The 23,555-nt window shown below is 54.9% G+C and overlaps 2 protein-coding genes across 3 annotated transcripts; both read right to left on the bottom strand.

The window, feature by feature from the left end:
* Nucleotides 1-1,027: 1,027 nt before the first annotated feature.
* CALML4 (calmodulin like 4) lies at nt 1,028-10,884 on the bottom strand. Of its 2 annotated transcripts, none has more exons than XM_029952593.1 (5): nt 10,668-10,884; nt 10,526-10,558; nt 6,138-6,278; nt 4,028-4,216; nt 1,028-1,332 (listed from the first exon to the last, which is right to left on the bottom strand). In XM_029952593.1, exons 1-5 carry the CDS (start codon nt 10,798-10,800, stop codon nt 1,235-1,237), a joined length of 594 nt encoding a protein of 197 aa, XP_029808453.1. In that variant the 5' UTR covers nt 10,801-10,884; the 3' UTR covers nt 1,028-1,234. The 2 variants fall into 2 exon arrangements, with proteins under 2 accessions (XP_029808453.1, XP_029808452.1); XM_029952592.1 differs by having other exon boundaries at nt 10,526-10,556; nt 10,665-10,789.
* A 1,870-nt stretch (nt 10,885-12,754) lies between these two features.
* Nucleotides 12,755-23,445, bottom strand: CLN6 (CLN6 transmembrane ER protein). Its single transcript, XM_029952260.1, has 6 exons — nt 23,248-23,445; nt 18,936-19,034; nt 17,726-17,914; nt 17,359-17,414; nt 16,470-16,592; nt 12,755-14,892 (listed from the first exon to the last, which is right to left on the bottom strand). Exons 1-6 carry the CDS (start codon nt 23,443-23,445, stop codon nt 14,622-14,624), a joined length of 936 nt encoding a protein of 311 aa, XP_029808120.1. The 3' UTR covers nt 12,755-14,621.
* Nucleotides 23,446-23,555: the final 110 nt, after the last annotated feature.

Below are 23,555 nucleotides of genomic sequence, written 5' to 3' on the forward strand. Positions count from 1 at the left end.
TTTATGTAACCTCCCAAAACACACACCTCCCTCTTAATTTGGTTTTCTTTTGCTTTAGCCACTAAGGTGCCATTAAAAAGCTACAGCCCATAGAGCCCAATATTGATACATAAAAGGATGAACATCTCGGTACTTAGAGCTCCGCCCTACCCTGGCTTAACATGCTGGTGGGTGATTCCCAGTTGGCTGACACCCAACGGATCCACAGATCTGTGGAGCACACTGGCAGCGCCAGCCTGGCACCTTCTGGCTACAGAAGTCACTTAAACATGGGGTCTTACTATATCCTGGCCATGGCCTGTTGCACCCCCTTATTCCTTTCCATTGTCTTGGGGAGAAATGGCTTGAAGCCATGATCAGTGTGGCCCACTTGAGCCGACCCTCCTCTCTGGTAACAGCTTGAAATTCAGATGGGAGCTCCTCTGGAGCTCTGCGGGGCCCTGATGAATGCAATGTGTCATGTCTGGTGTCCTGTGGTGTGGGCTGTAAAGTCAGATCTTTCTTCCTGCTGTTTAGGTGATGCCTAACATTTCACTCTATACTCTGTGTTTATGAATGAATACCCTGAACTATGTCACTATGTGCTGAGCTGGGAATAAGAATTAAGTGGCCCCGTGGCACCACAAGAAATGTTACCCATGGTCTTTCATTCGTTTTAGCTCTTTGCTTGACGTTAGTTCTCAGCTAGCACTGGCTTTGTCTTGGAATTGTGGGAGATGGTTCCAGTCCCCCAAAACAGAATCGTGTCTTTTGGTAGATTGTCCTTTGTAGGAGACGCACCTGCATGGTAGCCCAGGACCGCACAGTGCGCTCCAGTTGGCAAGGGAGTTTTCAAGCCACTATTTCAGCCCACCCTCAGGGGCCTCTGTGAGGTAAGAAGTAGGATCTAGGAATCCAGCTGAGGCTTTGAGGGTGAAATGACTTACCCAGAGTCACATAGCTTGGCAAATGGCAGAGTCAGAACTGGAACCCAGGCCCACCTCCAACCCCTGGGCTCTTTCGAGACCATAAAGGACTGGACTAATGGTAGTTATTAAAATCAGTACAAATCTTTTTATTAAAGACTTGCTAATGCTATGGCTGAAATCATTTCGGCTCGGAGCGCTCCCGTCAGGTCATGTCATCCCACTGCCGTGTCCACCATTTCCCCAGAGGGAAGGGAACACTTTTCTTTTCAAAAACTCCTCAGTCTGTGTTTCCAGGGCTGGGGGAGGCTCTCTCACATCCTCCTCACTCAGTAGTCCCGCGTAGGAATGGTGATCTTGTTGATAAAGTCATCATACTTCACTTTGCCATTTGGTTCGATATTTGCTTCCCTGAAAAGATCATCCACTGCAATAAATCACATTAATTTTTCAGGTTGGTCAGAGTGTTCCATTATAGGACATGGAGCTAATTATTGGGGGCTGAGGCTCCCCAGAGGTCTTCCCTTGTGGCCAATGGACTATGCTGTAGGCCAAGAACTAGACCAGGGAGTACAGCCCACACCCTGCCCCTGAAGGCCACTGATTCCATTTTGAGCTCACCAGGCTTTCTGCAGGGGCCAAGATACAGGGTAAGGAGGTGTACTAAGTGAGGCTTAAGTCCCTGATGCCATTTTGTGCTTGCTTTTTCCCCCCCTTCTTTTTAAGAAAATTATCTGACCCCTGTGCCTGTATTTCCAGAAACGTTTGGTGTGGATTTTACCTTCTATGGCCCACCCTCAGTGGCCCCCTCCCACTGGCTTTGGCCTGCCTGTTTTCCCTTCCAAATTGGCATGCCCCATCCCCAGAAGGGACTTGGTGACTAGTGGTGCCTGCCGCCATCACCTCTCTCTTAAAATGTGTGTTTAGAGGCAGGGGTAGCATGAGAGAAAATAAATTCAACTGTGTCTAAAGCTCAAAGTGTACAAAACTGTCATTGTTCTCTGATATTGCTAAAAAAAAAAATCATTTACTTGTTTCTTCTGGGTCTGGATTCCTCAGACAAAACAGTAGCTTATCCCAGATGTTGGCAAGAAAGGCCATTTCAGCTTCCGTTTCTCCACTGTGGCCTCGTGGGGCCAGCCTACCTTTGGCTCTTTGGGCCATCCGCTTGCAAAAACAGTTTCACTGCCCTGTGTCAGCTTTCCTGGCCCTCGATGTCCCCGGCACGTAAATGTCCTCCTCTAAAATGTAATTACTATGCTGTGTGCCTCAGCTGATGGTAATTCTGAGTATGTTTAGAACGTTGAGGACACAGGGCGCCCGGGTGGCTCAGTCAGCTAAGTGTATGACTTCAGCTCAGGTCATGATCTCATGATTTGTGGGTTTGAGCCCCGAGTCAGGCTCGGTGCTGACAGCTCAGAGCCTGGAGTCTGCGTCTCCCTCCCTCTGTCTCTCTCTGCCCCTCCCCTATTCATGCTGTTTGTCTCCATAACAAATTTTAAAAAATTTTTAATGTTGAGTACACTATAACTTATCTCTTCTCATGAAGCAGCTTCTACCCATCAGCCATTTGGTTCAAACCTTTCCAGTGGACAAGTCCAACTCCAGCTGGCGACCTCCACCACTGTAGCCTCCTCCTGTCCAGGAAAAGGGCCGCACTCCATGGCCAAGTGCTGATGACGCCTTCTGGGTAGAGCGGCGGGCCCCTCTGAGCCCGTAAAGCAGCAGGATGCTCCAATGAGCCTGTCCCTGGCCTAGAATGGGGCCTCCCGGGAGCCTTCTCCCTTCAGCTAGTCAGAGGATGCTCCTTAGCAAAACTGAAGATTTTCTTTCCCTCACCCAGGGTGAGAGAGTCCTAGTTCTAGTGTCTTTCCTCTCTCGCTCAGCAAGAGGAAGGGAACTCGGTTTTCCCGCTTGTCTGGGGCACACTGCCAGTTTGTTGGACATGTCTCTTCACCGGTTAAACAAACAAGAGATGCGTGTGAGTTTGGGGGCCATGGTGTTGCTTTAGACTGAGATCATTAACCATGAGAATTAAAGTCCCAGCCAGCCCCCTCTGCCAACACACAGCCTGGAACATAAAAGGCCGAGGATGTCCTGAGAGCCTGAAGTCACCCCCCTTCCCCGCCCCATTCACATTAACACAGCCACAATGAGAGAGGAGATCGTGATCACCCCCAGCCTGAGAAGCGGGGAGAGCCACATCTGCCGGCCGGAGCGCTGACCGCAGAAAAATCTACCGGGACGGCTACAGCCCGTTAGCTCTGGGGGCGATCTGCGGGACTGTCTATTGTCACATCGTGGGGAACCGAGGAGGGTGAGAGGTGAAACTCAGCTGAGGTCCCACAAATCGGGGAGCCAGGAGCCCCATCTAATTCCAGCCACAACCTTGCAACCCCTTTGCTGGCCTCTTGTGATTTAACCAAAGGCTAAAGACCCACCGTTACTGAAGACTTTTCCTCCTCCCGCCGTGTCGCAGCCCAGCCCTCCCGGCCCCTCCACAGGCAAGCCCAGCAGCCTGACTGAAAATGCCAGCCTCCGGCGGCCTGCCTGCGATGGCTGCTGGGGCAGGGCTGGAAGAAGGCCCGCTGATGGCACCCCTGAGAGCATCCAAAGGGCTTTCCCAGAAGACCCTGGGCCCCTTGTCCTGCTCTGAGGCAGGAAGGCAGCAAAGGAGCACCTCAGTTTGGAGACTCCTGGTTGGCATTAGCAACAACTTCAGAAGACCACTGTGGCAAGGGGGAAAGAGCTCAGGGGCGGCTGTGTGTCTGACAGACCTGCATTCAACACCGTGCTGTTACCTTCCAGTCACTCACGTCACCTGGTTAGCAGTATAAGGGGACACTAATGTCCCCGGGGGGGGGGGGGGCGTCACAAGCACTAAATGAAAGCCCATATAGTAAGGCCCAAGGAGATCCTAGCTGGGTTTCCCCAGGCCTGCCCTCCATCCTGGCAGACTTCAACACTCTTGGGGCCCCTAGCTCTTCCCCTGGGCTCCAGTCCAGGGCAGCCATCTGGGGCAGGCATCAGATGCAGGGTCTGCACAGTGCTGCCGGCACAGGGTCCTTCCCCACCTCCCTAACCCTCCCCCGCTGCTGGGAAGGAGGGACCCAGGCCTTTACCTTCCTTGTGGGTGAGCTTCTCCCCCAGTTTCATGAGTTTTGATCGCAGCTCTGACGCCATGATGTAGCCTTTCTTCTCCTTGTCTGTCATCAACATGGCCAAAAGGATCTCCTTCTTCGGATCCTCTTGTTTTATTTGCATGTGCATAATGGTCAGGAAAGTGGAGAAATCCAGCTCGCCATTTCTGTCTAGGAAACTCCCAAACACAGCAGAGTGAGCAGGGAGGGAAGAAAGCTAACTGGCCCCCTGCCCAAGTTTTATGATCAGTTCAAGGGCCACCTACTTGGGTGCAGCTGAGTTCCCACCATGGACCTGCCCGATTGAATCCTCCTAGTAATCCTCCATGACCCTGGTTACCGTTGCTCCATTTCGCCCACCAAGGCGACAGAGGCCCCAGAGCATGGAGTCACCTCACAGAGCAGCAGCAGGACCGGGATGGAGCACACTTCCTCTGCTCCCTTCCAGGTGCTCCCTTCCTGCCCCGAGCTGGAGGGAAGTACCCCAGGCGTCCACTCCTTCGGCCCCTGCGGCACATCCACAAGGACGCACAGGTGACCCTGCCTGGAACCCCAAACCCCAGTCCCACCCGCTCACCTGCCTGCCCCTCTCTGCAGCCTCCGGCCCCCCTCCGGGCTCGCCGGGGCCCCTCAGCCCAGGCCCTGGCTGGCTACAAGTGCAGGAAATCGGAGCTTCCCCTGACCACAAGTTCCTGTTTGGAGGAGACAAAAGCCAAAGGAAACCACCACCCCTTCAGGGTCACCAAGCACCCCATCACCGGCTCCAGGACGGGCTCCGAGCGCTGCCACGGGCACGCTCAGACAGGACCCCACGGTAACACAAGCCGACGGAGCGAGCCCGTCAAAGATGAGCCACGAAGTCCAGACACCGAGGCCTTTGGTTGGACTCCAGGTCAAGTGTTCTTCGTAGTTCACCTCCTTCCTCTGGGCCAGTCTTTCCTTCCTGTGCGTCCACTACCAATGTAACATCCACCCTGGCTTCTGACACCTCTCTGGTGGGTTTTTTTGTTTTTCAAAAAATAAATTTAAAAAATCTTAATGTTTATTTTTGAGGAGCGAGAGAGCGCGGGCGCATGAGCAGGGGAGGGACAGAGAAAGAGGGAGACACAGAATCTGAAGCAGGATCCAGGCTCTGGGCTGTCAGCACAGAGCCCGACATAGGGCTCAAACCCACGAACTGTGAGATTATGACCTGAGCCACCCAGGTGCCCCTAAAAAAATACAGTTTTTAAATTATTTTTAATTTCATTTTAGAGAGAGAATGTGTGAGTGGAGCGGGGTGAGAGAGAGACTCAAGCTGGCTCCATGCTCGGTGCAGAGCCTCATGGCCGGCTCAGTCCCACGGCCCTAGGATCATGACCCAAGACAAAATCAAGAGTCAGAGGCTCAGTTGACTGAGCTACTCAGTTGCCCCTAAAAATCTAATTTAAAAAAAAATAAAATGTTTTTCTAGTTATAAAGGTCCTATATGTTCCCATTGTCAAACATAGAAGAAACAACAATAAACTCATCCCTAGTCCCACCTCCAGAGAGAACATCTTGGGTGGGTTTTCTTCTTTTTTCTCGGAGCACTGCATCATTTTTAGGAGGTCAGTCTTTGAAAGAAGAATCGGGTCCCAACCCTGATTCCACCATTGGCTTAAGAAGGAGGACGAGTTACCTAATGGCTCTGACCCTTGACTTTTACCAGTAAGACAGCAGGTAGATGCCTGCTCCAGAGTTGTTCAAGCTAAGCACGTGACAACTACTCAATGAAAGTCAACCCGTGGGTCACTGGTAGCCCTGTCTTTCTGGCAGGTTTGCAGTCACCTAGCTGGAATGTCTAGATCCCGTGGTCCTCTGCGAGATGGGGGGGAGGGGTCACTGGTCCCTATGAGGATTCAAGGAAGCCTGAGTGATGGAGGCACTGCACACCTGGCCAGCTGTCTCCACAGCTAGCGCTGGTGGTTCTGACGCCCACCTGCCCCTCCACCGACTGAGCTGCTCACAGCCCCACCCTCTGTGCCACCCCCGCTGGGCCCCTCCCCAGGACCCCCGCTGCCCAGCACGGTGCATTCCTCTCCCGCTGGCCGCGCGCCCCCAGCCCACTCACCGATCCTGTGAGTCTGCAGGTGGCGCCGCACCTCTCCGGGGGTCGGGCTGGCCCCCAGGCACCGCATCACCACCATGAGGTCAGTGGCTTTTATCTTCCCCCGCTGCTGCTTGTCATACAGGGAGAAGCATTCCTTGTACTCTGTCACAGCCCAGAAGGGAGGGTCAGCCACACATACTTGCTCTCCACCCCTGTGCCCTCTGTCCTCTCTCCCTTCCCCTTCGCTGACTCCCTCTCCTCCTCCCCTCTTAGAGTTGCCCCACACAGCAAATAAAAAATACAGGGCTGCCAAGTATAAGTATATCCCACAATTTGCCGTGGGATAGACTTCTAAGACGTTGTTTATCTGAAATCCAAATGTAACTGGGTGTCCTGTATTTTATCTGGCAACCCTATCACCCTCCCTCTCCTGACTTCCCTTCTGTCTACCCCCTCTCTCTCCCTTCCTGCCTCTCCCTCTTCCCTTCCTTCTTTCCTCCCCGTCCCTAACTGAGTAAAACCAAAGGAAAGCCAGCAGCTGTGGGCACTACTCTGTCCACTCTCCAGCCCGCCGCATCCAGGCTGCTGCACCCTCGAGCTGTCCTCGGACACAGGCCCTGGTCCCGCTAAGACTTCAAGGGGTGCTGCCAGGACGTTGTCTAAATCTGCCTTGCCCCTTCCTCCCTGGTGGAGATGCAATGGCTGCCAGAGCGGAGGAGTCTCTAGACCGGGTCTCAAGGCCCAGGAGGACCCCGCTTTCAGCCCTGAGGGCACAGTGAGGCCCTTGGGGAGCTGGGGAAGATCCTGGGCCCCACCACTGAGATTCCCATTCTGGGACTGCCCTCAGAATTGGTCAAAAGCTGTCCTGGTGGGACTCGCCAGTCCCTGAGGCCCACAGGGCGGAGCTGCTGCTGAGCCCCAATGCGGCCTCTCAGCATCCAGCTCTCCCTTTCCTCATCCACCTGGCTGGTGCCTCAGAGGCCCGGCCCTAGGCTCCCTCGCGAAAAATGGCAGCTCACACTCCTGAGCACTTCCTCCGGGCCCGTTTCATCCTGCAGTGACCCTGTGATGCACCCTTCACAGCGTGTAGAGGGGCCCCTGAAGGCTGCAAGGCTGAGGGCCTGGCTCCTGAAGTCAAGCTCCACCCTCAAGGCCACTCTGGATCCCAGATTCCCAGGCAGAGACCACCCCAGGGCAGAGGGGATGAGGGGAGAGGGACGGAAGGCCCCCCATTTAGGCCCCTTCAGTTCCCCAACTAAGGCCTCTCCTTGCAGCCTAGGATTTCAGCGGAGCTGCTAATAAAAGGCAGCTTCCCCGGTGGGGTTTAGAGACAATTAGCTGCCTTTGTGCCTGTGGAGAGGTTGAAGGGGAAGGCCTAGCCTTTTCAGAACTTTACAGAGCCTGGCCTTGGAGAGGGCCAGTACACTGAAGTGTCCCTTCTCCAAAGAGGACATCCAGATGGCCAACAGGCACATGAAACAAAGCTCAGCGTCACTCATCATTAAATACAAATCAAAGCCACAATGAGATACCACCTCACGCCAGTCAGAGTGGCTAAAATGAACAAATCAAGAGACTATAGATGCTGGCGAGGGTGTGGAGAAACGGGCACCCTCCTGCACTGTTGGTGGGAATGTAAACTGGTGCAGCCTCTCTGGAAAACAGTGTGGAGGTTCCTCAAAAAACTATCCATAGAACTTCCTTATGACCCAGCAATAGCCCTGCTAGGGATTTACCCAAGGGATACAGAAGTGCTGATGCATAGGAGCACATGTACCCCAATGTTCACAGCGGCACTTTCTACAATAGCCAAATCATAGAAAGAGCCTAAATGTCCATCACCTGACGAATGGATCAAGAAGATGTGGTGTATATATATACAGTGGAGTACTACATGGCAATGAGAAAATGAAATCTGGCCATTCATAGCAACATGGATAGACCTTGAGGGTGTCATGCTAAGCGAAATAAGTCAGGCGGAGAAGGACAGATACCATATGTTTGCACTCATAGGTCTAACAGGAGAAACCTAACAGAGGACCATGGGGGAGGGGAAGGGGAAAAACAGTTAAGGAGAGGGAGGGAGGCAAACCTCAAGAGACTCTTAAATACTGAAAACAAATTGAGGGTGGATGGGGGAGAGGGGAAATGGGTGATGGTCATGGAGGAGGGCACTTGTTGGTTTGAGCACTGGGTGTTATATGGAAACCAACTTGGCAATAAACTATATTAAAAAAATAAAATATATTTTTCTCTGATGTAAAAAAAAAAAAAAAAAAAAGAAAGAAAAAGAAAAAAGAAAAGAAAGAAGGAAGAAACTGAAGTGTCCCAGGAAAGCAGTGCCAGAGCCTGGCCTAAGATCCCATGTTTGGTTCCTGAAAAACCTAATTCCCTCCAGAGGCCCAGTGCTGTCACCCTATATGGGCCAGAGGACTTTGTCTATTGTGTTCGCTGCCCGTAGCTCAGGGCCTAGAACTGGACTGGCACAAAGAAAGGACTCATGGTGAATTTGGTGAAGGAAAGAAAAATCGGGTTGAAAATCCCCCTTAGGACTTCTCTTTGAAAATACAAATGCCCTCAGGCAGGAAAGGACCCTCCCCAGGTCTTAGGATAACACCAGCTGTGTGCTGGCGGATGTTTCAGAACTGCGCTGATGATACACGTACAGAAGTTTATTATAACTTCTACGGACATAAAGGTAGCACACCATTCCGCAACCATTTATAAGTAATTTATAAGTAATAAGTAATTTGTAAGTTTATAAACTTGTAAATAGTAATAAAATAGGCAGTGTCCTCTATAAGTTCCATTCTCGCCCACTGATGGTCACAAGTGAGTTCTGCCAACTCCTGTACCTGCTGCCAACCTATAGCTTCCGTGCATCCCTAGTTTGCCAAGGGGCGTTGCATGCCAAGGAAGGTAACTCTTTTCCCAGTAAGTGTAATGTCGCTAAATCTGATCAGTGAGCTACTGTTACACTATTTCTCACCCTTGCACAAATTACATTCATGAAACTGAACCCTCTTGCAAACCTTTAGCACTGCTGATTGCAATGGGGCGACTTTAAAACATGTGCTGTAGAGATGCAGGACCGGAACACGGTTTGCTTTGCCCCGGCCATCACTGGTTTTAACAACCACCTGATTTTTAACCACCAGCTCAGTGTATTCCTAAAATTCTACCACCTGGCTCATGCTAGTTAGAGCAAGTCTGGGTGACACCTGGCCGGAGCCAGGCCCAGGGTCATGTGTATGACCGACATCCTCTCTGTCCCTTGCTCACAGCAGCCTGGGGGGGGGGGCAGTGTCATTATCCCTACTTCACAGATGGGAACACTGAGGCTGGGGTGCTGGACCCCAGGTCGCTGCCTCCAAGACCCTTGCCTTCCCACTCCAGAGGGCCACGGCTGTCCACTCTCTCATTCATGAAACATTAGTGGCCACTTTCTTGGTGTCGGGTACTGGGATACAAAGGGAAGAAAGATCTTCCCTTCTGGACGTTTCGTAGGTCACTGAGCCTCAAAACCAGGCGTGAGGTGGTTGAGGGGGGTTCCTGAGGCTGACAGCCGGATTCCAGCGTGGAGTCAACATTCAGTCTGCCCTTCAGACTTGGGCGAGAGGCCCTTGCCCTGGGCCTTAGGTTTTAACAGCCCCTGCTCTGGCCCTCCCCTTGGGGTGAGGATGTTGAGTGACCTAAGATGAGGGGTCCCCCTGATCGTGCAACCCACCCACCCACTCTAGACCAAGCTCTGGAGCCCCAGAACACTGAAATCCCTGCCCAAGGAACCGTAGGCACGCCTGCAGCCACCCTCTGACTCAGGTCCGGGTCCCTGATCTCCCCTCCCCGCCTTGTGGAAACCCCACACCACACCGTGCTGAGGCCGGCTGGGGCCGGCGGGCTTGGGGGAGTAAATGCTCTGAAACTAGGCTGGCGATCAGGGCACAAGTGACCTCAGAGCCCATCTCAGCCAAACCCCATTTAACAGATGGGGAGACTGAGGCCCAGAGAGCAGCCGTGCCTGCCCAAGGGTGCAGACCAGGGTTCTTCTGCCTCTCAGCTCCTTCTGTTTGACCCTCAGCTGCAGGCAGTTAACACCCGCACACTCCATCTCCATCTCCTCCTCCTCTCCCTCCTCCCAAATCCAGCCTCAGGTCCAGAAGAAAAACCTCTAGAGCGCTGCTCCTGTCTCCCTAACTAGTAAGTCACACTGACAATCCCAACACTTCCACCTCTGAGCCCTCACCCCCACCCGGGGCAGCAGGCGGCCCCTTGCCTGTGGGTGGGCCGGCTCTCCCACCAGCGGCCTGTCTTCCCACCAACAAGAAAAAAAAAAAAAAAAGCAGAGCAAATTGCCTAATGAGACCCATATTTTCCTGTGAGTTGCTAATTAAAGAGCAAAGGCAACCTACCATTAATCTGGTCCTGGGAAAGAAACTTGGCCTGTAGCAGAGAGAGGAGAATAGTCAGGGAGGGGACTCCAGGAAGGCGCCCCCCAGCCCGGGGAAGGGGGAGGCAGCCCCGCTCGACGACACGGCCCCCCCTACTCACCATCGCGGGGCCTCAGGCTGTCACCTCGTTGGCTTCCGGCTCTCACAGCCGCCTGCTCTGTCCCTTTCCTCTCGGCTCCAAGTCGAAAGTCCGCCAAGCTGGGTGGAGGCCCCAGTAATAAAGCCGCGGCTGCCATGGAGACGAGGCCCCGCGACCGGGTCAGATTGCAGCCTCCCGGCGCACAGCTGGTGCCCCGCCACCGCCTGGCCAGGGCGGCAGGTTCCACTGGGAGAAAATGGGGCTGTGGAAGGGGTCCCCCAGGACTCGTCCTGCAGCAGGACACCGATACTCTGTAGCAAACGGACACATGCCCTGGTTCCGTCCTGGGAACCCTCCGGGGACACGGGGAAGGGGTCGGTGGTACGCAGAGGGGGTCCCTGCCCGCGAGGGGGGGGGGTTCCTCTTCTCTCCCCTGGGACTAAGCTGGGGACTCACAACTCCTACACGCTGTGGGGCACTTGTCACACGTCTTACTTAAGGCCCATCACACGCCATCCCCGAGGCAGGCGGGAGGCCGGCCACGACGGTGCAGCCCACTGTCAAGGCCTCGATGCAGAATGTGGAAGCATGTGGAGGCTTTGCGCTCTTGGGCTGGACTCAAATCCTTCCCTTGGGTTCATTTGCTGAGTGACCCCAGAGCATCACCTCCCTGCACTGGGCTTCAGTTTCTACACCGGGAATCATTGCAGGGCTGTTGAGAGAATAAATGGCCAGCGCACCACCGGTTCCCTTCCCTCCTTCTGGGGACCCTGAGAACAGGGGTGGGGCGGTGGCTGCACTGGGTCTCAGACCCACAGCGAGCTACCCGGAGGGGGTGGGGGGGGCTCAGAGGGACGCCTCTAAGGTGACTTTCCCAGGCCAGGAAGAGTGCTCTTCTTGCGCCTCCTCTGCCGCCCAGAGCTCTCACCCCTCTGGCAGAGCTGCGGACCCTGCCTGGTCCTCACTGGTTTGTCCGCCCTCCCCCCACCCCCGGAAGGGGCGTGGCTTCCCAGGGTCACACACTTCCTATGGGTGGGGCTCCAACTTCAGGTTGGCATGGGTGGCCCTGCAGGCTGTGCTCTGCGCCAGGGCCCCCAGCCCAGGGAATGAGTGGGGCCTGGCGAGGGGCTGCACTTGCCTGGAGTAAGGGGGGGGCTCTTGCTAATATGTACCAGGAGGGGAAAGGGGGGCTGCCCCTGGCTTGGCCTCCCTCCCTCCTGGCCTAACTGCCTCCACCTGGAAGGCCCTCTTCCTCCAAATGGTGCCTCCTGAGTCACATTCTTCACACCTGTTTCTAGACTCAGAGCATTTCTGCTGGAGGGTTTAACTGCTCTCTGCTGGGCCGCAAGGAGAGGCCGGCTGGGGTGGGGAGGCAGGAGAGGAGACAGCTCCTGCGACAGCCTTGTGGGGAGAGGTTAGGGGGGGCCTTGGGGGCCAGGGGCCGGGGCACAGAGCTGAGGCTGGCGGGGAGGCCTGCAGGGACCAGGCCAGAGCACTCGCTCGGAATCACCCTGTGTCTGGGACAGGGCGCGTGCGGGAGACAAGGCCTTTTCAATCTAGGAAGCTGTATACGCAACAGGAGAAATAGGAATCCGGTCCACCACCACCTGAGGACTGAGATTTTGTTCACCTGAAGGGGCCCCATCACCAGTTTCTGATTCAGCAGAATCTGTATTTTCAGCCAATCTGTATTTTCCTCTGCCGTTCTCATGCTGCCTTGTCAGGGCCACACTTTGAGAACCACTACAGTGAGCTAGAGGGAGCGAGGCCAGAGTGTAATTAAGAAGTATTTCCGCGGTGTCAGGGTGGTTCCGTTGGTTAAGCATCTGGCTCTTGATATCCACTCACAAGTCATGAAATCGAGCCCTGCGCTCTTTTTTTTATTTATTTTTGTGAGATAGAGAGAGACAGCGTGAGCAGGGGAGGGTCAGAGAGAGAGGGAGACACAGAATCTGAAGCAGGCTCCAGGCTCTGAGCTGTCAGCACAGAGCCCGACGCAGGGCTCGAAACCCAGGAACTGTGAGATCATGACCCGAGCTGAAGCCGGACGCTCAACCAACTGAGCCACCCAGGTGCCCCTAAATAAAACATTAAAAAAAAAAGACACAAGATTTCCAAGACTCTTATAATTTGCTGTGACTTTTTTTCCATTCTGAACATTCACACTCACACTTAATTTTTTAATTCACTTTTTTTTAAAATCGAGGGCTCCCCAAATTGTATACCCTTCAGACCCCACATGACCAGGCCAGAGACAGGGCTGGAAGGAGCAGCATTCTCAAGACAAGGAAGGAGTCAATGGGGGTTGCTGGGTAGGAGGGGGCCACTGCCTACGATGGTGTGAGCATCTCCCATCCAGTGTGGCCTTCCTGGGTCGTCTGCTAACAGTGGCCCCAGCCAGCCCCTGGTGGCTGTGTGGTGTGAGACCCCGAGGGAGTACGTGGCCTGCCCAAGGCTCAGTGCCAACCTCTAACAAGCCAGATTCCCCACCTTCCCCCAAAGGGCACCCTGTCTGTTTCAGCCTCTGGAACACAACTGGGAGGCAGGCCTAGAGATGCCCTACCCTGGTGCCCCACCCCCCGGAGCCCCCAGACTCCTCTGGAGAGCAGGACTGACTGAGAGGAGGCCCTTCTTGCCCCCAGGATCCCACTTCGTGACACGGAAGGCCAGTGGCAGTGCCTGCTCCGGAGCCAGACAGGCCTCAGGCCGGCCACCCCTCCCCTGCTCTCGGGGACTCCCTCCTGCCTCCCAAATTCCCACCCACTGGGCTTGGCTCCACACTGGCCTCTGTTAATCCCTCTCTCTACCCATCTGACCAGGGACTGGGGGACCTCTGAGAGGGCTGAAGAGGGACCCCAACCTGAAAGGCCAATCTGAGGCACAGGGCTCCCTGAGAACACAGGCGGGAGGCAGGGCCTGGGAAGAGACTCACATGCTCACCTCTCACCGAGCCTGTGTGGCTGCGAAATGGGGCTGCGGGCGGCGTGGGCAGACCTGGCCCCAGTGCCTGGGGGAAGGTGGGCCCGGGGGGCTTCCTGCTGGGGATGGGGCTTCCTGCGGGGGACCAAGACTCCCTTTTCTGGGAGCAGGGCCACCAGCAGAAGGCAAGAGACCCAGGCAGGCTGAGACAAGAGCTCTAGCTCCCCCAGCACCTCCCAAGTGCCCCTAATGGGGCGCAGGCGATATTGCAAGTGTCTGAGAACAGCCTCAGGCTGCAGTTCAAATGCCCTGGTCAGGCTGACAGGAAGGGGCGCTAGCGTTCTGCTGGGGAGCAGGGCTCAGCCTCTGGCAGAGGGAAATGGCTGCAGAGACCCCAGGATCAGGCTGTGGGTAGGCAAGAGGGCTGGCCTCCGGCTCTCCAGGGTCCAGGGTAGGGGCGCTCAACACTCCGTGCGACGTGAGGTTGAGTGAGGTCTGCGGTGCCCGTACCCTTCCTAGGCAGTGCCAAGGCTGCCCCACGAGGGGCCTGCAGCCAGCCACCGACACACTTGGGGCCCACGCTTCTGGCCAGTGCCCGCAAGGCTGAGGACAGATGTGCTTTTTCAACAACACCTGGAAAGTGACCTCGTAGAACCTTTGCAAACGACCTTAGGGGTCAGGGCAGGTCTGAGGGGTGAGCCAGGCTGCAGGTGATGTGCCCGGTTCCCTCCCTGCCACTGCCCTGCCCACCAGGCCTCTCCAGGATGGCGACCAGAAGACAACCCAGGGAGAGTCCAGTCGGGCGCGCAGGAGGCAGGGCCCTGACCTCGGCCTAGACACACTGCCTACAACTGCGTCCCATCCTGAACAGATCGAAGCCAAAGAGAAAGTGGGTCTGAACAATCAAGTAGCACAATGACGCGCTCCGCACGCACCGTGCACCCAACACCCACCCCATCCATGTGCACGCGTGCAGGCACCCCTCCCTGCCCCCACACTCAGTCACTCGCTGCGGCCCATCCCCTGCCAGGCAGAGTGCCAGCGACCGGTGCCAGGGACTCAGTGTCGGCTGCTGACGTGGAGGGTGTAGAAGGCCCAGGGCTCGGGGACGTAGATGACACCCGGGTACTTCTTCCTGAGGACAGGGTCATTCCACAGCCAGGCGACCCACAGTGCCACGAGCAGGAGAGTGAGCGCAAAGGAGTACAGGAGGAAGAGGCCATTGCTGTCCGGGAAGAGGCGCTTCCGCTTCTGGTGCAGGACGAGGGCCAGCATGGCGAAGAAGGTGAAGATGAAGAGGATGAAGATCTGGCCCTCGGTGACCAGGTACCTGAAGAGGCCGGCGGGGAGGGGAGGCGGGAGGCTTGACGGCTCCGTCCGGCCTGGTGGCCCTCCCTGCACCCACGTCCCCGGCGGCCCTCCCACTCAGTCAGGGGGCTCCGCTCATGAGAGGCCCAGGGAGCCACGCTATTCTGGGTGCAGCCCATCAGCGGCATATTGTTTTTTAATGTTGAGTTTGTTACTGAACGTTTAAATAACAGATTCGCTGCCAATGTGGATTTCTGGCGCGTGTGTTCCCACAGGACAACAGCACTCAGAGAAGACAGCCGCTGTGCCCTTTGAAAGTGCCCACTTCTACAGTTTGCCGCAGTCCCCATCACTCCCTACTGCCTCACTTGACGCCTGCTCCATGCATTACGAGCTGGGTTCCTAGAGGCGTCTAAGTTTGGGAATGCAGTTGTAATTTACGGGCGTTGTCCTCACCGGCCCCTCGGGGGCTGGGACAGTCTCAGACCGCCCAGGGTTCTCTGTGGCTCCAAAGGCAGTACCTAGCACATGGCCCGGGACTCAGTAACATTTGTGGGAGGGCTTCGGAGAAGCGGTCTGCTCCGCTCCCCTGCCTCGAGAAAGAACCACGGCGCTGACTCACGCCGCTCAAGGAATCACAGGGCTCTGCAACTCCATGGCTGTGCGGCCTTTGGGGGGATTTATATGACACCCTGGGGCTTCTGCTTCCTTACATAGAAAGGGGGCATAAATGGCCTCGTCTCCCGAGAGGTAAGAGACTCGACATGAGCTGGGCACGCCTCGTACTTGGAAAAGCACGTGGCTGCTCCTACAGTGGCAGCTCTGCACTAACGCAGCTGTGGGCGAGGACTGGGCAGGAAGCCCTCCCCGAGTCGGGCAGCTCCCCCTCTTGCTGGGGTTGCCACCCATTTTTTTTAAGCCTGTCCTCAAGGGGCACCCTCTTGGCGGGGCAGGGACAGCTGGCCCTAGGGAAAAGCAGCTCTATTCATGCGGAGGCAAGCTTCCCATCAGGGAAGGGTCCAGTCCTTCCTGTGACACCCATGATCCTAGATCCCTGGGCAGAGCCTGTCCTCGGGGCGGAAGTGAGAGGAGGGGGAGGAGCCTGACTGAGGCCTGAGTTCTCCAAAATGGAATGGGAGAACTGGAAGAAAGGCACAAAGAAACCAGGCAAGGAGCCCCCGAGGGATTGGACTCCCCAACTTTCATAGTGCTTTATAGTTCATGAGGCCCCTTTCCCTCTTTCTAGATCCTCACCAATCCCCTGAGAGGGAGACAAGCAGGTGTTGTCCCCATTTCTCAGAGGAGGAAACTGAGGCCCACAGGGCTCTATGGACTTGGTGTTGGAGGTGGATTCTATTGGGTCCACAGTGGCACCGGGGTTCTGGGAGGTAGGGCAGAGGAGCCTGAGCACGGAGAGGCCACACTCGGGCCTGGCTTTGTGGTTAACAGAGACGCGACCACAAAGCACGGTCACAGTCCCCACTAGACAGGAGAGGAAGCAGGAACCCAAGAAGAGTCACAGAGCAGGGCTGTGGACAAGAGCACATTCTTACTGCCTGGCTCACCAGGTGCCCCCGCCCCTCCCCCAGGTCCACTCACCAATAGTACAGGCCACTGGGCACCACCAGCAGCAGGGCCACCCCTGGCGCTGAGCTGCGGGCCTTGGTGGGGGTGAAACAACCACTGAAGTACATGAAGAGGATGAGGAAGAAGGGGACGTACCTGCAACAGGGAGGCCAGGGCCTGTTTAGTGAACGACTAGCTGGTTCTCTTGGCTGGGAGTCCAGCCTGTTCCAAACGGCCCCCGGACACACGAGGGTAGGCCTCGAGGGACAGGAGCCAGCCACCTCACTCAGGAGGGAGGCCACGGGGTCCCAGGCTTGCTGGCTGGCCCCACTCCCCGTTGGATCCCTCCCCCTGGCCCCGGCTCCTCCTGCAGGCTGACTGGGGGCATGGGGAGGTGGCGGGGAGGCTGACCCTTCCGCAGCCACGCACATCTTGGAGGTTTCCCCTGCCTTGGGGGTGAAGGGGGCCCTCCCGGGGGCTCAAGGAGCAGGGCACAGACACCCCTCCCCTATCAGGTCCAGCTGGCCCCTCGATTTTGTCCCAACCTCCATTCCCAAAGACCACGTCCTGACATGGTGGGGGTCCCCCTCGCTGCCCACCCGCACCCCAGCGCGGCCAGGGGGCGATGGTTGGTCAGCGCCGCGCCCCTCCCTCCAAGCTCCGGTAGGGCCAGGCAGGGACAGCCGCTCGCTGCCCTCTAGTGGCCGCCGCGGGCACTGCCGCCCTGGTACGGGAAGGGCCCAGAGACCCGCGCCTTGGGGGGAGAGGGGGAGTAGGGGAAGGCCTTTCCGGTTGCTCTGTCTCCCATCCAGAGGCTCGCCCAGTGTCCCTGAGGCCCGAGGCAGAGCAGGCCAGCCCACGGCCCCTGGGGAGATAGCTGGGCTGTTGCTGTCTTCCTGGCTGAGACAGCCCCATCACTTACCACATGGAGTGGCCCAGGTACTCGTCGTAGTAGTAGAGCAGCTCAAAGGAGTCGATCTGAGGGCGGCAGGGCAGGGCATGGCAGGTGAGAGCGGCAGGTGCTTCGGGAAGGTGCTGGGACCCACGCAGCCACACTTCCCCAGGCCTCCCCCCAGCAGCCCTCTACTCCAAGGAGGGAGCCTGAGAATGTGCCACTTCCTAAGGTGTCACAAGCATCCTAGCTTGGTGGGTACAGTGCCCTCACAGAGCAGAATGCCTTTAGCAGGTCGGGCACAGTGATGGGTGGGGGCAGTCTCTTTGGCCTCCAGGACAGGCTGTGCCCACAGGGCTTTACATTCCCGGGACGGGGTGGGGGTGGGGGTGCTCACCAGGGTCTCCGGCTTGAGATTCTTGATGATGGGGTTCTCACGGACAGACAGGTGGTGCTGGTAACCGCTGAAGAGCAAGCGGTGGTTCACGGAGTCGCCCACTAGGTGGATGCTGGCACCCATGACGAAGGTGATGATGCTGACGTAGATCATGGAGCGCGGCAGGGTGCGGGGGGACCGCTCTATGAGCTGAAGTCAGAGAGGAGGCCTGACTCCGCCTTCACCGCAATAGGCCACACCCCTCCGGCCCCTCCCTCACCGGCCAGTGGGATGGATACCACCAGCTGAAAGGTCACTTAGAAAGTGACAATAGCAGGCCAGCCCAGTCTCCAGAGTCTCATATGATCCCTCTAAGTCCAGCACAAGCTGGGAAACAGCACTCCCCTCTTCCCAGAGAGGAAACAGACTCAGAGGGACTAGCTCAGTGTCCAAGGTCATACACTAACCACATGCTGGAGGCAAGGTTAGGCCTTCAACACAGGCATCCAGGCTCCGGGACGGCCCTCTCCCGGCCCAGGTGTGCCCCTGCGTGGCTGGGCTGGCTCCGTGGCCTGACCCTCTGATTTTGGAGCCACTGGTCCATGGCAAACAAAGAAAATGTCAGGGATGGGGAGGGAGGATACTTTGAAACTAAATTATTTAACTTAAGACTCCTCTGAATTCTGAGTTCATACCCTTCATACTTTTGGAGATTAGAAACATCTGTCTAGAAACAAGATGATGGGGACAGTAGACAGCAAGAGTTGTTTTAGGAGTCCTTATTTGGACGTGCAAAGCTAGCTCTGTGGCTCCCAGTGACTTCTCAAGGTCAGGGATCTCTAGGCTAGACTACAGGTCACCTCCATGGCTGCCACTCCTGCCACCTGGACCCTACCTGCCTGCTCAACTGTCCTTGACTTCTCCCCAGGCAACCACCTCAGTCCCACCTTCTGCCTCAGTCTCCCCAAATGGATTTGGTTTCCCAAATCGTCAGGTCCTTTTGCCAGTCACTACTCCCATGTCACTCCTTGACACACGAGGCTGAAGCCCAAATCAAACACCCCTCCTTGGGGAGGCCTTCTCCATCTTTCCATCTCAGCCTTCATCCCCCAGACTCAGGCGGGGGAGGCCTGCTTCCACCTGCTTCCATGACTCCTAGGGCTTGGCACCAGCTCCCTGCTAGGGGAGGAAAAAACGAGGGGAGGAGGCAGGACAGGGAGCCGGGCTGTACCTTGAGCAGGAGGAAGGGCGTGATGATGTTGTAGGCCATGTGGAAGTAGTCCCCCACGCTGGGCTTGTTGAGCGGAAACCATTCCAGAGGGAACACCAGCTGGGGGGCACAGAGAAGGGGGTTGTTGACGCTGGCAGAGCCCCACGGGCCCTCAGGGAGTCAGGCCCCACCTCCTCCACACACTCCTAACTCTTTCCCTGATCTCTTGGCAGCCCTGGGGCACCCAGGGAAACTGAGTCCAAGAGAAGGTAGACAGACTTGCTCCCGGGCACATAGGCAGATGCAAACCCAGGGCCTGACTCTGGGCCCCTCTCCCAGTGGGTGCTAAATAAACGTCCCCAGGGGCTGGTCTGGGAGTTGGAGGCTACTTTGGGACTTGGTGGCGCCATAAATTTCTGGGTGACCCTGGGCTTGGTTTCCCCATCTCTGGGCCTTGGTTTCCCCATGTGCAACATAAGAGATGTGGCCCAGGTGGGTCTGCTTGGGCCCGCAGAGGTCTGGCGCTCCAGGTGCTTTGCTGTCGAAAAGACCTCCGGGCCCCCAGGCCTCATGCTCTGCGCACTGAGCAGGCAGACTGCGGCCAGACTGCTTCCGGATCCAGTCAGAAGTATTCATTAGGAAACAAAGGAGAAAATACGTGAGTTCTACCAAGAAAAAGAAACTTCAGTTCCTTCTTCCCTCTGTTCCCTGAGACAGGTGGCAGGCCAGGAGCAGCTCCTCTGCCTGCCACGCCCTGCGTCCTACTGGTCAAGCCCAGTGAGTGCTGGCCTGCTCAGGGTCCCTGTGAAAGCCCCCGGGGCAAGGTCGAAACACGGACGACCCCCCAACCTGTACTGCCAGCATCTGTTGATTGAGAATAAAGGCAGTGACCACAAATTGCAGTCAAAAACCTAAATGTTTTATCTCTTTTAATTCAGAAAAGCCACGTTGGTTAAAACTAATCTGCACATATAAATCTGCCAGGACACAGGTCTCTCTGTTCCCATCTTTCTCTCTTATTCAGTGGGTATCTCTAGATCTTCATCTAGATCAAGATCTAGATGTTGGGTATACAGACCACATCTTCTTGATTCATTTATTTCTTTATTCCTTTACTGATGGACACTTGGGCTGCTTCCATAATTTGGCTGTTGGAAATAATGCTGCCATGTATACGAGGGTGCATATATCTCCTTGAATTGTTTTCATTTTCTTTGGGTAAACACCCAGTATTGGAATTACTGGGTCGTATGGTATTTCTATTTTTAATTTTTTGAGGAGCCTCCATACTGTTTTCCACAGTGGCTGCACCAATCTGCACTCCCACCAACACTGCATGAGGGTTAGGGTTTCACCACCAACACATTACTCGGCCATAAAAAAAACCTTCCCATTTGCAACATGGATGGACCTAGAGGGTATTATGCTAAGTGAAATAAGCCAGAGAAAGATAAATCCCATATGGTTTCACTTATATGTGAAATCCAAAAAACAAATGAACCAACAAACATGGAAACAGAATCATAAATACAGAGAACAAACAGGTGACTGCCAGAGGGGAGGATGTTGGGGGATGAGCAAACTAGGTGGAGGGAATTAGGAGGTACAAACTTCCAGCTATGAAATGAATAAGTCATGGGGATGAAAAGTACAGCATAAGGAGTACAGTCAATAACACTGTAATAATATGGCATGGTGACCCTCAGTGCGGTGAGCATGGCGTAACATACAGGATTGTTGAATCACTGTCATACACCTGAAACTAACGTAACATTGTATGTCAACTACACTTTGGTTTCTTTCTTTTTTTTTTTTTTTGAGAGAGAGAGAGAGAGAAGGAGGGAGGGGCAGAGAAAGAGAGGAAGACAGACGACTCGAAGCCAGCTCTGCACTAAGAGTGAAGTCCAGCGTGGGCTCACGAACCATGAGATCGTGACCTAAGCCAAAGACAGACGCTTAACTGACTGAGCCGCTCAGGCGCCCTGTACTTCAGTTTCTTAAAAAAAGATACACAGCATGGCTGAAACACTGTGATAGCAAAAGAGCAGAAACAGGTCAACTGTTCAACTAAATAGGATGAACTAAATACACGACAACATCTTTACTACCGCAGGTGAAGTAGCCGTTATCAGAAATGATACCTTGTATGTACTGACGTGGAAAGACAGCCATGATACATTCTAAAGGAAAGCGAGCAAGGTACAGAATAAGGCATAAAGTAAAACCTCATTTGGGTTAGAGAGGGAAAAAAAGTGTATATACGTTTGTCTGAGCAGAGAAAGGAGACGGTGCCTGTGTCTCAAACCGTCGGGGGTGGGATTGGCAAGGCGGAATCCAACATTTCTTCATATGCCTGGGTATTAGTCGACTCGTTACAACTACTACATGCTACTTTTATAACTTGCACGAGTTTGATTTTTGTTATTACAAATCTGGGACTGTCATGCCTACATTTCAAAAGCTCCAGTGTATTTATGGGCCCACTTAGGTTGCTGGGCAGGCTGGGGAAGTGACTTGCCCCGTGGGAGACCCTCACGGCCTGTTGTGGCCGAGTCCTAATGAGTGAGGGGAGCCATGAGCCTGTTCCTGGCCTCCTACTCCCTCCCCCAAATTGGCCCCTGATATGTGGGGCCTTCTTTCTGGAAGGGGATCAGAGCAGCCAGCCCAACCAGCCTTCTTACAAATGAGACCATCAAAGCCCAGTAAGACAAGGACCTGCCTAAGGTCACCCACAAACCCAATCAGGAAGCCTGACGCAGTCTCTCTCTTTTCTTTCTCCCACACTTCAAAAACAGCATGTAAACCCTACAGAGAGCCTGCCCAAAGGAGAAACAGCATCCACCACAAATCCACTCCAACACTGCTGCCAGAATAGCTTTTCTTAATCCCCTTCAGGCCTCTGATCCCATGTGTTAAGACTGTCTCTGACTCGCATATCACTTCCACGCCGGCACGCTCCTTCACTGTCCCAGGTGGCTCTAGAGTATCCGTGACTCCTGTTCAAGGGCCAGATAACGTTCTCTGTGCCGGATACAGAGAGCTGATCTACCCAGTCCCTACACTGGACACTGAAGTCACGTCCAAGGTAAGCAACACTGCAGGGAACACCTTGGGGTAGAGAGGCTTTTGTCTTCTTGCGGATTACATCTTCAGGGCAGATTCCTGGGAGGGGTCTTACTGGGTCAGGAGGGAAGAACACATCAGGGTCCTGGATATACACAAGCCTGGAAGGGGGCGGGCCCTGGGGCCAGAGCGCCGGCACGTAGACGCTGGCTTTGCCATATGCTACGTGGGTGGCCCCGAGCCAGCTACTTGCCCTCTCTTCCCTTGAGTCTTCCCGTCTATGAAATGGAGATTAATAAGAGTGCTGAGATGAGGATCAAATGAGTGTAGACACTTAGCAGGTTCAGAAGAAAGTTAGCACTCAATGTATGTTAACCACTATTTCTACCTTAACATTATTCATTCAATAAAAGTGCATATGCTAGGCACTATTCTAGGCGCCTAGTTATCATCATGACAAACCGCTTTCCTAAAGGGCTTTGTCTGGGGCACCTGGCTGGCTCAGTTGAAGGAGCATGTGACACTTGATCCCCCAGTCATGGGTTCGAAGCCCATCTTGGGTGTAGAGATGAATTATTTTAAAAAATAAATTAATTAAACTCAAAAGGGCTTTTCTGATTTGCATTATCACCAGCATAGGCAAGGTGTCTGTGTCCACACTGGATATTATGATTTTTACCACCCACATGCAAAAATTAACAACTTGATGCAGGATGGCACATCACTCAGTTTTGCACATTCTGCCATCTGCTTGCTTATGACAAGCCAGGAGTTGCGGGACTCATCTGGTACTGATCTCTGTAGAGGCCACTGTCATACACGACGCGTGAGCTAGCCTTGGAGGGGAAGGGATGGTTTCCCAAGAGAGCACTAAACATTAGCTGAGGCTCGGAGCCGTGCAAAATCAGCCTATACTCTTTCTCTCCAGGAAAATAATATACCAAGGCTGTGGGGATGCTCTTCCCTTCCTGTACCCCGTTGTATGGCCTGGGGATTTGGTTCAGCCCAGGTATGGGATGGTGAGGTGGGGGAGGGGCACAGCATCACTGTTTAGAACCACCAGTTCCCCTGTTAGAGGGCACAGTACAATTATTCAGGCCCCAGACCCCCACTCGCTGGCACAGTCATGAGCTAAAGGACATAAAAGCGTCCAGCCTTATTCCTGCAGGTGACTGGTAGGGGAAGTGACTTGTCCAAGGCCACTCAGCTAATTCATGTCACACTGTGTCCTCACTGCCAGTAGGGGCTCTGTCCACAGCTTTGCACTTACCATGGCAATGGGGCGGCCGAAGTCCAGAATCCAGTTCTGCAGGGTGAAGTAGAACCAGAGGTCAAGGTGGAAGGGGGCTGTGCCGGCAGCTTCATCAGCCTTCACGGAGCTATGCCTGGGAAGCAACCAGACGGGAGGGGTCAGTGCTCCTCCCCTCCCCTGAGAATCTTCCCCCTGAGATGAGCCACGCAGAGGCATGGGGATTTGAGGGCAGGAGGGTTAATTTCTAGGAAAAGAGTTTTGCTGGAAATACTGGCTCTGAGGCCAAGAGGGATGTGTCCTGGGAATGGATTCCTGCTTTCCTGGAA

This window comes from Suricata suricatta, chromosome 9, assembly GCF_006229205.1.
Source record: "Suricata suricatta isolate VVHF042 chromosome 9, meerkat_22Aug2017_6uvM2_HiC, whole genome shotgun sequence".
Taxonomy (NCBI): Eukaryota; Metazoa; Chordata; class Mammalia; order Carnivora; family Herpestidae; genus Suricata; species Suricata suricatta.

What these genes read in the sequence shown, in the direction of transcription:
- CLN6 (XM_029952260.1), bottom strand. Translation starts at nt 23,445, where the DNA reads ATGCCTCTGCGTGGCTCATCTCAGGGGGAAGATTCTCAGGGGAGGGGA. An exon ending in ATCTCAAGCCGGAGACCCTG is followed by an intron (nt 17,415 to 17,725) that starts GTGAGCACCCCC and finishes TGCCGCCCTCAG; the next exon opens with ATCGACTCCTTTGAGCTGCT. An exon ending in TACCTGGGCCACTCCATGTG is followed by an intron (nt 16,593 to 17,358) that starts GTAAGTGATGGG and finishes TCCCTGTTGCAG; the next exon opens with GTACGTCCCCTTCTTCCTCA.
- CALML4 (XM_029952593.1), bottom strand. Translation starts at nt 10,800, where the DNA reads ATGGCAGCCGCGGCTTTATTACTGGGGCCTCCACCCAGCTTGGCGGAC. An exon ending in TTCCCAGGACCAGATTAATG is followed by an intron (nt 6,279 to 10,525) that starts GTAGGTTGCCTT and finishes GGGCTGTGACAG; the next exon opens with AGTACAAGGAATGCTTCTCC. An exon ending in CCTGCAGACTCACAGGATCG is followed by an intron (nt 4,217 to 6,137) that starts GTGAGTGGGCTG and finishes GGAGTTTCCTAG; the next exon opens with ACAGAAATGGCGAGCTGGAT.